The sequence below is a fragment of the Protopterus annectens genome, chromosome 4.part0 (genome assembly GCF_019279795.1).
Source record: "Protopterus annectens isolate FY-2018-M chromosome 4.part0, PAN1.0, whole genome shotgun sequence".
In the NCBI taxonomy this organism is placed as follows: domain Eukaryota; kingdom Metazoa; phylum Chordata; order Ceratodontiformes; family Protopteridae; genus Protopterus; species Protopterus annectens.
This window is the reverse complement of record NC_056733.1, coordinates 422,542,171-422,557,253: the sequence shown is the minus strand read 5'-3', so window position 1 is coordinate 422,557,253 and position 15,083 is coordinate 422,542,171. Positions and strand designations below refer to the sequence as shown.

The window sequence follows — 15,083 nt, the reverse complement described above, 5'->3', positions numbered from 1 at the left end:
TGCGTCTCCTTCTTTGATCTGATCTTCGGTTTCTTAGTCATCGGTTCTGTTGGCCCCAGGAACTGAGGTATCGGAGCCAATAGTTATCACATCTTCACCTCCAACTATTTCCTGGACGTGGTCGGTGCCAACGGTGTCAGATCCGAGTGTGTCTCAGAGCCATAGCCTTGACACCGATTCTGGGGGGGGGGGTTGACTTTGAAGTATTTGGAGCTGTCATTTCCCCTCAGAGCTTTGGCATTTGGCAGCTCTGCTGCAACTCCCCCTTTGGAGTGGGAGACTTAGAGGCCCCAGGGATGTCCATTCCAGTGACCTCAGCCTTGGGAGAACTGCCGTCAAGCATTCGGAGTCCTTCCACCTTCATAGTGGTGGAGAGGGTTCTCTCCCATCCTGAGAGACCCTCGGTTCTCACCCCCAAGGAACCTCTCCCTGTCGGATGTGTGTCTGAGGCCTGTCTTCTACCACGTGGGCAGCTGGCCCCGGGAAGCCTCCAGTGTGTCCCATCTGTTGGCCCCCAGAGATCTTCTGACACCTCCCCAGAGCATCCCACCAAGGAAGTTCCTTGGAAGAGACTGTTCAAGAGGAGGCACATTGATTCCCCTAAGTAATCTGTCACCACTGACACTGATTTTGAGGAAGGGAAAGGGTCCCCAAGATCTCCACCAGATGATACCTCCTTTGGAGACATCTTAGAAGTTCTCCTTCAAAGAGGTGGATGGACTTCCCAAAACCCCTCCTCTGAGAAAACAGTGCTGTTGGAGGCTTTCAGGTCTGGCCTATCTACATCCTGGTTGTCTCCCCCTGCAGACCCGCTCATTGAGTTGGTGTCTTCTAGGGCTTGGAAGGAACTGGACACTGTAGCGCCCATACCCAAGCGTACAGACAAAATCTTGAGTGCTCCTGTGGACAAAATCTTCTGTTCTAAGGGTATTCCGGTAGATGCCATGGTTGTTGCGACAGCCACCAAAAAGGAGCTGGCCCAAGAGAGCTAGTCTGTCCATCCCACTAACAGGGAGTATCGGCCTTTGGACAGATTTGGTAAGAGTTTACGCTTCAGCCACCTTCACCTTGAGATCGCTAAACTACCTTTCCCATTTTACGAGACTGCAGAGGGACCTAGTGAAGGAGCTCTATAGCTTTACCTCAGGGTTCATGTCTGAAGAGAATCAGAAGGTTTTCTCCTTCAGAATGGTCACCCTGCAATCTCTGTCTAATGCATCCTGAAGCTGATATCTCATGCAGCAGAAGGTACCTCAAGGGCAGCTGGTTCTGGCATTGCCATAAGGCATCATGCCTGGATGTGGCTGTGTAACTTTGTGGAACCTTTCAAGGCGTCCTTCATCAATACACCTTTTGACAGATCAACCTTGTTTGGGCCCACTGTTCGAGACGCATTTTCCCGCAGTGAGAAAGAAGCCAAACCTTTCTTGTCTTATCTGCTGTCAGGATCCTTTTACTACACAAAGATCCTTCTCCAGGAACAAGCATGGGTGTAAAAAGATGTTGTTCAAGAAATCTCAGGGTCCTTTTCAGGATTCCAAGAGAGAATTTTCCACCAGAGGCAGAGGGTGAAATAAACAAATTGGAAGATGTCACCCACACGGGCGAAAGGGTCCACAGAGCCAAGGGTCTCAAGTCCTTCTCGGACAGACCTTTCCAGCACTTCTGAAAGTTGCCCGACTGCCTTCCTCTGGAGGCAGTCAGGGGACACTTTTCCTTGTACCCCAAAACCTTGGAAGCCATCACAAATGACCAGCGGATGCTAAGGATCATATCCAGAGGATACTGGATTCATTTTTTAGAGACACCAAGACAAAAGTCTTCCCTCCCTGATCTTCCACTCAGTCAGAGGGTGGATGCAGCAGTAGAAGTTGCAAAATTGCTGCGAAAGAAAGTCATCCAGGAGGTCCCCCCCCCCCCGATCAAGTCAGATTGGATATCTACTCGAGGTTCTTTTTTGTTGCCCAAAAAGACAGGGGACTTGAGGCTAATTCTGGACCTGGCATACATCTCTAAACAAATTGGTAAAGAAAATGAAGTTCAGGATGGTCACGGTTCAGTCCATGTTGCCTCTACTGAGGATGAACGACTGGATGTGCTCAGTAGACCTGAAGGATGCGTGCTACCACATCAAGATGGACAGGCTCTCCCGAAGTTATCTTCGTTTCAGGCTAGGAGACTGTCATTTTCAGTTCAGATCACTCCCATTTGGTCTCACCACAGCTCCGAGGGTGTTCAAATGCTTGGCGGTGGTTGCAGCTCATCTCAGGCTACAAGGATTCCAGATATTCCCCTGTCTGTGTGACTGGCTGTTGACTGCTCCAACCATTCATTGTCTGATTCAGGCCAGGGGATTATCTTTTGCAGCTGGCTCCACGTCTTGGCATAACTCTCAACTTGGAGAAATCCCAGTTGAAACCGTTTCAAGTGATACATTTCGTAGGGGCACATCTGGACACAACAGTTTCTCAAGTGTATCTCACAGTGGATCGAGTGTCAAGCCTACGCCTTCACATCAAACAAATTCTGGCCTTACCAAATCCTCCAGCGGGTTTGATTCTCAGAGCTCTCTGTTTTGTGGCGGCCATGATGCCCCTTTTGTCCACAGCATGCCTTCACATGAGAATCTTAAATTGGACATTAGCAGTTCAATGGTCTTTACATAGAAATCATCTAAGCCTTCCCATCAGACTTTCCAGAGTATGCAAAGAATCTCTGCTGTCGTGGCTTCACTCTGCAGATGTTACTCTAGGACACCCCTTCGTTCTTTCTTCTCCAAAAACCACGTTGACCACGGACATCTCCGTATGGGGCATGGGGCATCGTCTGGGTTGGACAGTTCAAGGCATGTGGACGCTCCAGGAGACCAACTTGCGTATCAATGTCCTAGAGATGAGAGCAGTGCTTTTGGCATTGCAAGAGCTTACACAGCTTTCTTCCTCTAGGGGCTATTGCAATACAGATGGACAGTATGTCAAGTAGTGGTACATCATTCAACATGGAGGAATGAGGTCTTACCGCCTATGTCAAGAAGCTATGAGACTGTGGCAGTAGGCAGTCTCTACCAACCACTTTCTAGTGGCAGCACATTCCAGGAGGTCCAACATTCTAGCTGTGACAGGCTCAGCCAAGTCCTACTGATGCCTCACAAGTGGTCTCTGAACCAATCCACGGCAAACATGATCTTTCAAAGATAGGATCAACCCTACTGCGACCTTTTTGCCTCCCCTCTCAACAATAATTGCAGCAGGTACTTTGCCTTGATCTCTCCTCAGGGGCAGTCACCAAGGGATGTTCTAGTATGCCTGGCCTTCTGGTCTACTCTATGCTTTTCCCCCATTGCCCCTAATTTCCAAGGTCTTGCTGAAGACATTCAGGTTAAAGAGGAAGAGTATCCTCATTGCTCCCTTTTGACCTCAAGTCTGGTTCATCTGTCTTTGGTCTCATCTGATTTGCCCTCTGTTGACATTAGATCTGGCTCCAGATCTTCTGTCTCACCCCTTGGGGCACTCTCACCCAGACATTCAAGGCCTGAAACTAACCTCATGGCTTCTCCAATTCCAGTGATGGTCAGACATCCCAGGCTTTCATCCTCTATCCAGAAGATCTTGATTTCTGCCCATAAACCCTCCACCAGGAAGATTTATAACAATAAGTGGAAAAGGTTTTCCATATGGTCCCAACAGAAACAAATAGACCCTTTTACAGCCCCTGTCTCTGTGATGTTGGATTTTTTGGTTTCCCTTTTTAATGATGGGGCTAACTTTCCAACTGTCAGAGTTCAGTTAGCTGCAATTTCCAATTTTCATTTGGGAGAAACCTCTACATTGTTAGCTTCATCCAAACTCTGTAAAGCCTTTCTTAGGGGCACCTTTCTACTTTATCCTCCAATTAAAGATCCAACTCCCCCTTGAGATTTGTCTGTTATGTTGCAAGCAATGGTTCACCCCCCTTTCAAACTGACGGCCGCAGTAGATTTAAAGTTTCTTTCACGGAAGATGATTTTCTTGGTAGCTATTACTTCGGCAAGAAGTACAGGCCCTTTCTTCCAAGTTTCCATATTTTAATATTTCACAAAGGTAAAGTAACTTTGCACACCAATCCTTCCTTCTTGCCTAAGGTTGCTATAGAAGCCAATATCAACCACTCTGTTAACCTCCCTGTTTTTTCCCCAACCTTCAAAATAAGGGGGACTACACTCTTCATTTACTTGATGTGCATAGACAACTACGTTTCTGCCTAGACAGAACAAAGTCTTTCAAGAGATGTGAACAATTGTCCCAATCTTTTTCAGACATTAAAAGAGTTAAAGCAATTACCAAGACCTCTTTGGCTAGATGGTTAAAAGACTGTATTTCCCTTGTTTATTCTTTGTAGAACATCCCTTTGTCTGGTCAGATTAAAGCTCACTCTACAAGGTGTATGGTAACTTCCCAAGACTTATGGACAAGAGCATCTATTGATGACGTATGTGCAGCTGGTGTTGGTTGAATCCTCATACATTCATTACTCATTTTAAATTGGACATCATTTCCAGGAGTAGCAGTGCCTTTGGCTCTGCTGTCTTCTGGAATATCCTTCCATAAGGGCCACCCTGAGTTTTTGTAGCTGAGGATTCTGTCCCACAGGTTAATGAATGACTGAAAATAACATCACCAGGTAAAGAAGTTATGTTCTTACGAAAACATTCCATCTTTGTTGTCTGTTTTCATTTTTCGTTAACCTTCCCCCCCCCTTGTTACTCTATCATTTTCTTTGTGATAGAGGATTTTTTTTGGTAGACAGTAAATAAATAGTTGCAGCAAACTCGATCTGAGGTTCCTTGGGAAGAGAGGCATTATGGGTAGGGAGGAGGAGCTTGAGCTTCAAATCTCAAGCTAGTGAAATGCCCGAGTCTGTTCCAAGGATCAGAACCGAGACGTACAGGTTAATGAAGAATGAAAATAGACAAAACAGATGGAACATTATGATAAGAAAATAACGTCTTTTTGTCTGCTTTGCCTGCCAGCTGTTGGGCGTACAGCAATGTTTGTGCATATGTTTCCCCTATGAGATGAGCACCTTGCATAGTGACCATCATAAGGGCAGCCATTAGGGGGTTTATTGTATATGGTTTAGCAACACTCCTTGATGGCAGATGTGATAATTTGCCTTTGTCAGCGACTCCTACATCTCCACACACCCAATAAAAGCTTCTGTATGAATGTTGCTTGGCAGATTCAAGCGTAAATCTCCAGCTAATATGCATGTTATGCAGTCATCCTTCAGTGAATATCAACACTACAGCAGACTAGGCTGCCTCCGTCCCCTGATGGGCAGGCCAGTGTCTGCTGATCCCATCCACTCCTGCCTTTTGAATTGTGTAGTACCCAGGCCATTAAATAATCCCAGGTTGTTTAGGTCACTTCAGGCTTCATCCATGTGTGCCACAAAGGTAGCTAATCCTTATGGACTTTTCTCGGTATGTCTGTCTAGCTTTGTTTTGTAACACTGTGTGGGTTTGGTTTTGTCATTGAAAACTACTGTAGTTGTGATCAGTCCACCTAGGATTTCTGTATGAAAAATTGCAAGCCAAAATGTTGAAAAAAAGTTTCTCGATCCTAGCCAGTTAAGGATGCAGCTCAGCTAAACTGCCACCACTAATGTAGTAAAAACAAATTGATCAGGAGGCTTGCTCTCCCACAATCACCTCTGTATATATACTAACTCCTTAATCACACAGCAGTAGGGAAAAAGACGCATTTCTAGTAGAGCATAGCAGGGTGTCCTATGAGCAAGTATGTACTTGAGCAAATGTGATTGGACACTTGGCTTCCGGTCAGATCACTCAGGGAAGCAGTCCTTATACATAATTTCATTAGCCATTCACAGGTTAGGGAATGCGTGTCATTGCTTTTCACTGCTTTAGAAAAATTGTGTGTCAGATTTGGATGCTTTTTTAAAAAAAGCTGTCTAACTCATGTGGTAAGTAGTCTGCTGTTATGGTGAGTAGATCACATGCTGTACTTTCTTGACTGGTGCTGTGCACTCTAACTAAAGCCATGTGACCATGAGAGATTCTCTTCAGATGTTCATCGTGTTTCACTGTTGCAGTCATTACACTTGGGTCATCCTGCTGGCAGGTCACCCGCAGTCGGCCCGAATTCTAAAGTCCCGGTCCGGCGTCAGTTGCTGTTGCCCCCTCCCTGACGTCAGTGCGCCAGGGGTACAAAAGATGCCATTTTCTCCAGTCTTTATTGCCGCGCGGTGCCCGAAGCAAAAGCAGTTCGCAAGTGCCGGTCGGCCGACTCCTGAGATTTTCGAAATTGAATTTCAGATCCGAAGTCTTCAATAAAGCTAAGTACCCCGTTGGGGAAACTTTTTTCTTTCTCCAGACCGATGTCAGTAAAAGTTAACAATTGTATTTCTTGTGGGAAGCAAATACCTCATAAGGATTTTCATTCTTACTGTATTCCTTGCCTAGGCCCTGACCACAACGTTGCTAGTTGTCGGTTTTGTGCTAGATTTAACCAACTCACTATTAAGTGTCGGTACAGTTTTGCATTTTATTACTTTGGCCGAAGGTTTAACTATATAATGCCGTCGGAACAGCCGATGACCAGAGTTCATAAAAAGCGCAAGGAAAAAGACAGGCATCCGAGGTCCAAAACCAACGACGAAGCCTCCTCTAGGCCAGTCGCCGGTTCTCAGTGAAGCACTTTCGCAGCCCCTGACACCCTCTACCTCAGAGCCACAGGCCGCCTCCGACTCCCACGTGGAGACAACTAGGCCTCTGGAAACTCAAGGTATTGGGCCTACGGAAACTAATCCCTCACATGGGTCCAGAGCCGCTGAGCAGTCATCGGCTTCTGAGGGTGTTTTCAGACCTACACAGCTTTATATCAAGCCTACTTCAGCATCCAAGACAAAGACTAAAGCAGCTTTAAAGACAAAGAAACAAGTACAGCATTCTCCTGGACAGGCATCCATGCCTAAGAAACAGATGCTCAAAATGGCCGAAGACCTAATTACTTTGATCAGGGGTTCCCATCCCCCTCCTGATAAAAGGCCTAGGCAAGACACTGAATATGATTCCTCTGATCAGGTTTCCATTTCATCTGACTCCTCTTCAGAACAGGGATACTCTCTTACTCCCTATGAGGACTCTGATGCTGAAGAATCTATCCCCTCCTCCTTCCACTGGGAGAGCCAAGATTATTCAGAATCTAAGAAAAGGCTTAGAGATTTTCTTTTATTGCCTCAACATAGACCTCTTGCTATTCCACCTGTTCTAGACATTGTAGATGATGTATTTTCAGAGTCCAGTCTGTCTCCTGATTCTTTACCCCCTGCACCAGTTAAGCCAGATAGGTAATACAGGGTTCCAGATTCACATAAATGTCTATATAAAAACCCTGCTGCTGACCCAGAAACTATATCTCAGGGTCCCAAAGGGAGTCAAGGCTTCCACTGCAAAAAACCTTGTCCCCTCTGATAGGGATTCTAGAGCACTGGACAGATGGGGGAAAAAAGTTTACACCTCTGCTACTTTAGCTGTAAGAGCTTTAAATTGCCAGTTTCATATGCTTAAATATCAGCAATACCTAATGTCTCTGCTAAAACAGAAAATGCTGACAAACTCTGAATGTCCTGAAAACAAGGAAATGCAGGATTTATTGCATGCAGCTGAACAAGTGGGAAAGCATACTTTGCAATGTGGTTTTGATTCACTAGAGGCCTCTTGCAGGGCCGCAGTTACAGGATCTGTCATTCAAAGGCATGCTTGGTTAAAGGAACAGAGTCTGCCTGATCATGTTAAAGCAAAATTATTGGATGCTCCATTACAGCATGATACTTTGTTTGGTGTTAAGGCAGAAGAGGTGTTAAAGAAAATGGAGGATAAAGCGAAATCTATGAAGACAGTAAAGGATTTCTTACAGGTTCAGCCACTCAGATTTAGCAGGAACTGGCTTTCTAAGAATTGGTCCTTTCCAGTGTCAGACAGGCCACAAAGAGGCAGATACAGATGCCCTAGAGGCAGATCTCAGCCCCAAGGCTCATACAGGCCTAAACAATGGAGTGCTTCTACCTCCAAAAGCGGAGAAGACAAATCACAATCATATAGGAAACCGTCCCAATGACTTCCCACTGCCAATGCCAAGCAATTATCTTTTGGCAGCACCCTTAGGGGGAAAGCTAGCACTTTTTTCACAAAATTGGCACATGATCACCCAGGACAAATGGGTACTGAATATTGTCTCTCAGGGCTACAGGTTCCACTTTTACACCCTTCCAAAGGCGAAAGGTATGCCAGACCTGCCACACAATCAATGGGCAGAGGCACAAAGACAAATTTCATCTGTCATGGAAATGAGGGCTATTCAGCGAGTACCACAACAAGAGCAGGGACAAGGATTTTACTCAAGGCTTTTCTTGGTACCCAGAAAGGACAAAGCATGGAGACCAATACTGGACCTGTCTATTCTAAATACTTTTCTGGACGTTCCAAAATTCAAAATGTTGACACTGCGGCAGCTTCTGCCCATGCTGGGCAAGAAGGCTTGGCTCGTAACTTTGGACCTCAAAGAGGCATACCTGCATGTCCCAATCAGACAATCTTGCAGAATGTACCCTCAGATTCATAGCTGGCTCAATGCCCTACCAATTCTCTGCACAGCCCTTTGGCTTATCTACTGCACCCAGGGTCTTCACAAAATGCCTGGCACCAGTAATTGCATTTTGCAGACAAAGGAATTCAAATATATCCTTACTTGGACGACTGTCTTATTCAAGCAGAGAGCAAGGACATTCTACTAAAGCATCTGGCGTTTGTAAAAAGATTACTAATTTGCCTAGGGTACACAGTAAACAAAAAGAAATCAAAACTAGTACCCTCTCAAAGATAATATTCCTGGATGCAAGCTTAAATACAACTGCCCAGATGGCTTATCTCATGCCAGACAAACAAAGGCAACTGACTTATTACTTCCAAAAGATGGCAACAAAAACCCAGTTACCTGCAAGAAAAATTCTGCAGGCTTTGAGCTTCATGGCATCCTGCATTCTGCTAATTCCATATGCAGGACTGCATATGAGGAAGCTGCAATGGTATCTAAAAAGTGTATGGACTCAACATTGCCACAGCCTGGAAACATTAGTTACCCTCATTCCCTGCCTGCAACAGGAGTTTCGATGGTGGGCACTGGCCTGTCACCACAACAAGGGACAGCCATTCACTTTACCCACAGCCAGGCAGACACTAACAACAGATGCATCGGATTATGCCTGGGGGGCACACATGGCAGGAAAATGTATTCAGGGCACGTGGCCCGCAAGCGAAATGCATCTTCATATCAATCAAAAAGGGATGCTAGCTGTACAAAATGCCCTGACAGCCTTCAAGGATCTACTCCATCCAGGACAACTATTGCTAAAGATGGACAATACTACAGTCATGTGGTACATAAACAAGCAAGGGGACACACAGTCCTACCCCCTCTGCAGGCAAGCCATGACTTTGTGGAACACAGCATTGACCTGTCGGGTGCATCTGCAAGCACAATTCCTGCCAGGAAAAACAAATACTCTGGCAGACGAACTAAGCAGAAACCTCATGGACCCTCACGAGTGGAAACTAGATCCACAAGTCTTCAGCATGTTAACAAGGAAATGGGGATGCCCAGACATAGATCTATTTGCCTCCCCTCACAACTGCCAACTACAGAGATTCTGCACAAGGACGCATCACTCACAAGCATGGAAGTGGACGCTCTATCATTCAGCTGGAAAACCCTGACAGTATATGCCTTTCTTCCACTGCCTCTCCTCCCCAAGGTACTACTAAAGGTCAGACAAGAGAAGCCAAAAATGATTCTGATTGCCCCAGACCGGCCACGCCAACACTGGTACCCAATCCTAAAGAGCTTGTCTTAAGGCCCAGCCTGGACTTTACCTCAAATTCCTCATCTTCTCACACAACAAAACAATCAGATCCTGCACAGCCAACTCAGAACCTTAAATCTGGCTGCATGGCGAATAATATAACCACTCAGAACACACCACTCTGTAAAGCAGTTATGGATGTTGTTTTGGAAGCCAGGAGGCCCAGCACCAGAAAATCTTATGCAGAAAAATGGAAGAGATTCTGTGCTTGGAATCAGGCACAAGGAATTGACCCACTTGTTCCAAATATTCCTCCGATTTTACAATACCTAACTGAGATGCTGGACAAAGGCCTATCCTTCTCATCAATTAAGATCCATGCCTCTGCCATTTCAGCTCATTACAATACGGAACCACCTATTTTCTCACATCCACTGCTAAGTCAGTACCTCACAGGGGCCAAAAACATAAGACCCCCAAGGAGAGCACCAATACCTACATGGGACCTCAATTTTGTCTTGGAAAAGCTCACACTGCCTCCTTTTGAGCCAGCCAATACAGCCGAGATAAAATTCTTATCATGGAAAACAGCTCTGCTCCTAGCAATAACTTCAGCAAGAAGAGTCTCAGAGTTACAAGCATTAATGGCAGTGGAACCTTTTATCATTTTCCATCCGGACAGGGTTTCTCTAAGGACAAACCCAACATTTATGCCAAAGGTAGTATCCAGTGTGACTCTTAATCAAACCATTAATTTGCCTACTTTTTACCCAAATCCCCGGAATAAAGGGGAGATGCTTCTGCATTCTTTGGACATACACAGACAGCTACGCTTTTACTTGGACAAAACTAAAGCTTTCAGAAAGACTGAGCAACTTTTAGTGGCATATGCTGCAGGATCACAAGCAAAGGCCATCTCAAAGCAGACTATTTCAAAATGGATAGGACACTGCATTCATTTCTGCTATGCACAACATGGCAAATCAGTGCCTAAGGGCATTAGGCCACATTTGACCAGGGCAGCAGCCACATCAGCAGCCTTTCTCAGAGGAGTACCAGCCAAGGAAATTTTGGAGGCTGCTACTTGGAGTTCAGTGCACACTTTTACCAAGCACTACCACTTACCTCTTTACTCTAAATCCAGAGCAGGCTTTGCCACTGCAGTTCTGTAGGGTCTCATAGCCACTGCTAATTCTGTTTAGGCCCAGCCACCCAACCTCAGCTTTGGGATTCAACCCAAGTGTAATGACTGCAGCAGTGAAACATGATGAACATAGTACAGTTGTGTACCTACCATAAATGTAGATGTTCGAGTGTATTCACTGTTGCAGTCCAGGTTACCCTCCCACCATCCCCCTTTCATTGCTGGGACTTATCTCTGCTTCTCTATTCTATACAACCTATGTGGTGTATTTGCTTGTAGATGAAGGTAATGGTTATGTTAGTGCATGCTTTTTTATAAGCAGAATTTTTAGCTTACCCTTTTGGGGGCACCTGACATCTGGGGCAAGAAAAACTGAAGAAAATGGCGTTGGCTGCATCTTTTGTACCCCTGGCGCACTGATGTCAGGGAGGGGGCGACAGCAGCCGACGCCGGACCGGGACTTTGGAGTTCGGGCCGACTGCGGGTGGCCTGCCAGCAGGATGACCCAAGTGTAATGACTGCAACAGTGAATACACTCTAACATCTACATTTATGGTAGGTACACAACTGTACTTTACTGCATGTTTATTTCTTGATTTTTGCAGGGAGCTTTTTGCTTTTGAGATTTGAATGTATTCCCTGTTTGCCCTTTAAAGGTTTGCAAACATATGAAAAAGCACTTTTTTTCCAGGTGGACATGTCATTGGAGAATAATATGGGTAGTGTTGCTTTTATGACTGTTGTGTTGAAAATGACTACAGACGAAAGGCACTAGTGCTTGAAAACGGTTTGATTTTTTTTTCTGTTTCATTTCAGATTACCAAAGACGCGATCATTTGACAATTTGACAACCACATGTGACAGCAGTACACCTACTACAAACCGACGTTCTAGTGATCCCAGTCTGAATGAGAAATGGCAAGAGCACCGCAGGTCTCTGGAATTAGGCAACCTTGGAAATCCATCTGGACTTGATGGAAGTGGACTGGAAGACCCAATTAATGGGGATATCACAGAATTTGGGAAAAAAGGAAGAACTCTTGGGGGAGCTGAACTGTCTGTGGCTGCTGGTGTTGCCGAGGGGCAGATGGAAAATATTTTACAAGAGGCTTCCAAGGAAGAGAATGGTTTGGACGAATCTGTGAAAGGTTCTGACAGCACAGATGGCAGAAACTGGGAACAAAATATTACACGTGAGGATAGTGGCTTGGGCTGTGAACTCTCTAATCCTGGTTTCAGTGCACTGGGCAAGGAGTGTGAACTATCAGTAGATGCTTTATTAATTAATCCTTTGCCCCATCTTCAACTTAGCTTTCAAAATGATCATGAACTCAAACAGTTAAATGATAGGGCACAGGTAGATTCTACGAACACTGTTCAGGTGTTAGTAAATACAGAACCTGTTCCTTTGATCAAGCATGTAGATAAAAATGAAGTCAAAAACACTGAATGCCAAGATGCTAGTGTTTTACCCCCAAGTTCTGAAAGTCAGCATAGAGTACAACAGCCCAACTCACCACCTGTTCTTTTCCATAGCCCACAGGATGAGAAAGCATCCCTTATGGAAAGTTCTACAGAAACGTTAACGGAAGATGGAGCAAAACAGGAAGTGTCCAGCTGCATTAATGGCCCCTTCTCTAAAAATATTAGTAATCCTACATTACCATTGTCTGTTGAAGCCTCTGTGGAAGAGGAGACTGCAGTAGAGGTACCTCATCTGTCAGCAGGAGAAAGCTGGACTTCAGATAAGACCATACAGCTCATGCCGTCTCCTGCCTGTGCCTTGGTTTCAGATGGCCATAAAGATGAAATCATTTGCAATGGAGAGATGACAGATGAAGGACTGGTAATGGACAGATTGTCAAACTTTAACATATGTGTACAAAAGTACAGTACTTTAAATGGTCATTGTTCAACTGGAGAGACTGGAAGTAGAAGAGCTGGCCTAAGTCGACAAGTTTCACTTACCAGTTGTGGGTCAGTTCATTTCCAACCCAAGAACTTTTATCACAGGTGGCTACAAGGCCAGCAAAGCAAACAGCAGCTGACAGGTAGCCAAGATCAGGCAGCCCGCAGTCACCTGGATGATGATGGCTTGGCAGTTCACAGCGATGTTGTTCAACAGCGCCTTCGACAGATAGAGGCAGGACATCAGCAAGAAGTGGAGACTCTAAAAAAGCAAGTGCAGGAGCTGCGAAGTAGACTTGAGAGCCAGCTTTTGAATAGTTCACTGTGCTTTAGTGGTGACTTTGCAGATGAAGTGGTAAGTAGCTTGAAAACATAGTGAGTATGTTGATATTAATGGTATTTTAGATTTCCATTTGACGAATAAATAGCCATGGGTTTGGTTATACAAGTTGATTTGTGCAGTATTTTGGCTGTCACATAACATTAGAACACATTAGTTGTGACAGCATCCTTATCACTGAGATTCTACTAGATTGTGAGAACTGTTTCTCTGTTATGCTGGTACATACTAACTCCCTTCCAGCAAGAAATCATTCGCAACCAGTGTATGAGTAGGTTTGAGGTGTTATCATTCTTTGCCCTGAAAAAATCAGAGAATTTTTTCACGTTGCAAGGGGCATCAGGGATGTTTTGGGTTCTTAAGGTGGACCTGGAAGCTGTTTCACGTGGAGGCAATTGTAATTAGTTGAGCTAATGATGTGGTGACTATAAAATAAGTTTTTTTCTTTAAATGTTTTGTATTCCACACACAATTATGTAAGATGTGAGATTCTACAGGCTTGGAGCCAAACACTTTCTCTAAGGTGTGTCAGTCTGTTTAGCATCAAATTCATTGCTTTTTACAGATTTATCTCGTGTTCCTTCAGTTACATTGTGAAATCCTGCATTTCTCCTCTTTTGACTCCCATTGATTATTGACATTCACTACCTCTTCCTTCTACCGTAGAATTGTTTAACCAGTTGAAATCTGTTAGGTGCCCTCTACTATAAAGAATGCCTCACTGGGACTGGATTTTTCATAGGTTATTTGCTACATTTTCTGCTTAATTTTATAGGACTGTTCTGGGAGTTCGCAGCTGTAGACTTTCCATTAAAGGGCTGTCTGCAATGTGGCTGTACTTCAGCACATTTTCTTTTGTGGCATTCTCTATAATTTCTAAAAAGTCTGAAATCTGCACGCTGAAAGAGCATACACCCCCAATATCCCTCTCCCAAGGTTGCAGAGGATGCATGTCTCTATGAGTGCGTGTATTTTAGATTTTTAGAAATTATACAAAACAGTAGCAGTAGTATTATAACCACTGTTTCTGTCTTACTCATAAATCATAACTGGGTATTGAACTTGGTGGAGGACATTGCAAGTGGTTCCCTGTTTCTTCACCATTGATTGTTGCTTCTTCCTGCGGTCATTGTTGATGTGTGACTGCACTTAATGAAACATGATTGATCGCACTTAATGAAACATGATTGATCTCAGAGGTTTTATAACTTACCATGAGGATCTGGTGTCTTTTCTTTCTGAATTAACGGAAAGGTTATCAGATCTGACCAAAGTGCTTTTTTCAAGAGCTGAGGCCCAGGGCTGTGGCTCTTCCCTTACCCACAATTCTATATGGTCACTATATTATCTCATTTGCCATTTGATCTATCAAGACTTGTATTTGAGGGTGCTCTGCACTAGTGGTTGGATAAGTGTTTTTCCCAAAGTTTTTGTCAGATACTTTATATTCATCTCTCGTGATTTCTACTTTGTGGTAGTAATGCAAGTGCTTTTTATAAGTATGTGTTATATTCTATAATGTTGCTTTAAAAGTTGCTTTGTTAAAGTATATTTACATATATACACACACATATATATATATATATATATATATATATATATATATATATATACACACACACACATATATATATATATATATACACCCGCACACACATGCAAATAATACTCGTATACATACATGTATACACATGTACACACATGCATAGACATATATATATATATATATTTTTTAATATATACACACACACACATATGTATGCCGCTTGAAAGCCGACATTGACAAGATGATGTGGAAGTTTCTCTGGACACTGGTGCAGTTGGGGGCTC

At 44.2% G+C, this 15,083-nt stretch overlaps 1 protein-coding gene across 7 annotated transcripts in view; it reads left to right on the top strand.

Annotated features, from left to right (window-relative positions):
• MTMR3 (myotubularin related protein 3) overlaps positions 1-15,083 on the top strand; it is a 2,239,538-nt gene that overhangs the window by 1,971,344 nt on the left and 253,111 nt on the right. For all 7 annotated transcript variants that reach the window (XM_044068370.1, XM_044068372.1, XM_044068373.1 and 4 more), the window contains one exon: positions 11,822-13,268. In XM_044068370.1, coding sequence (XP_043924305.1) covers positions 11,822-13,268 — 1,447 coding nt within the window. The remainder of the gene's footprint in view (positions 1-11,821; positions 13,269-15,083) is intronic.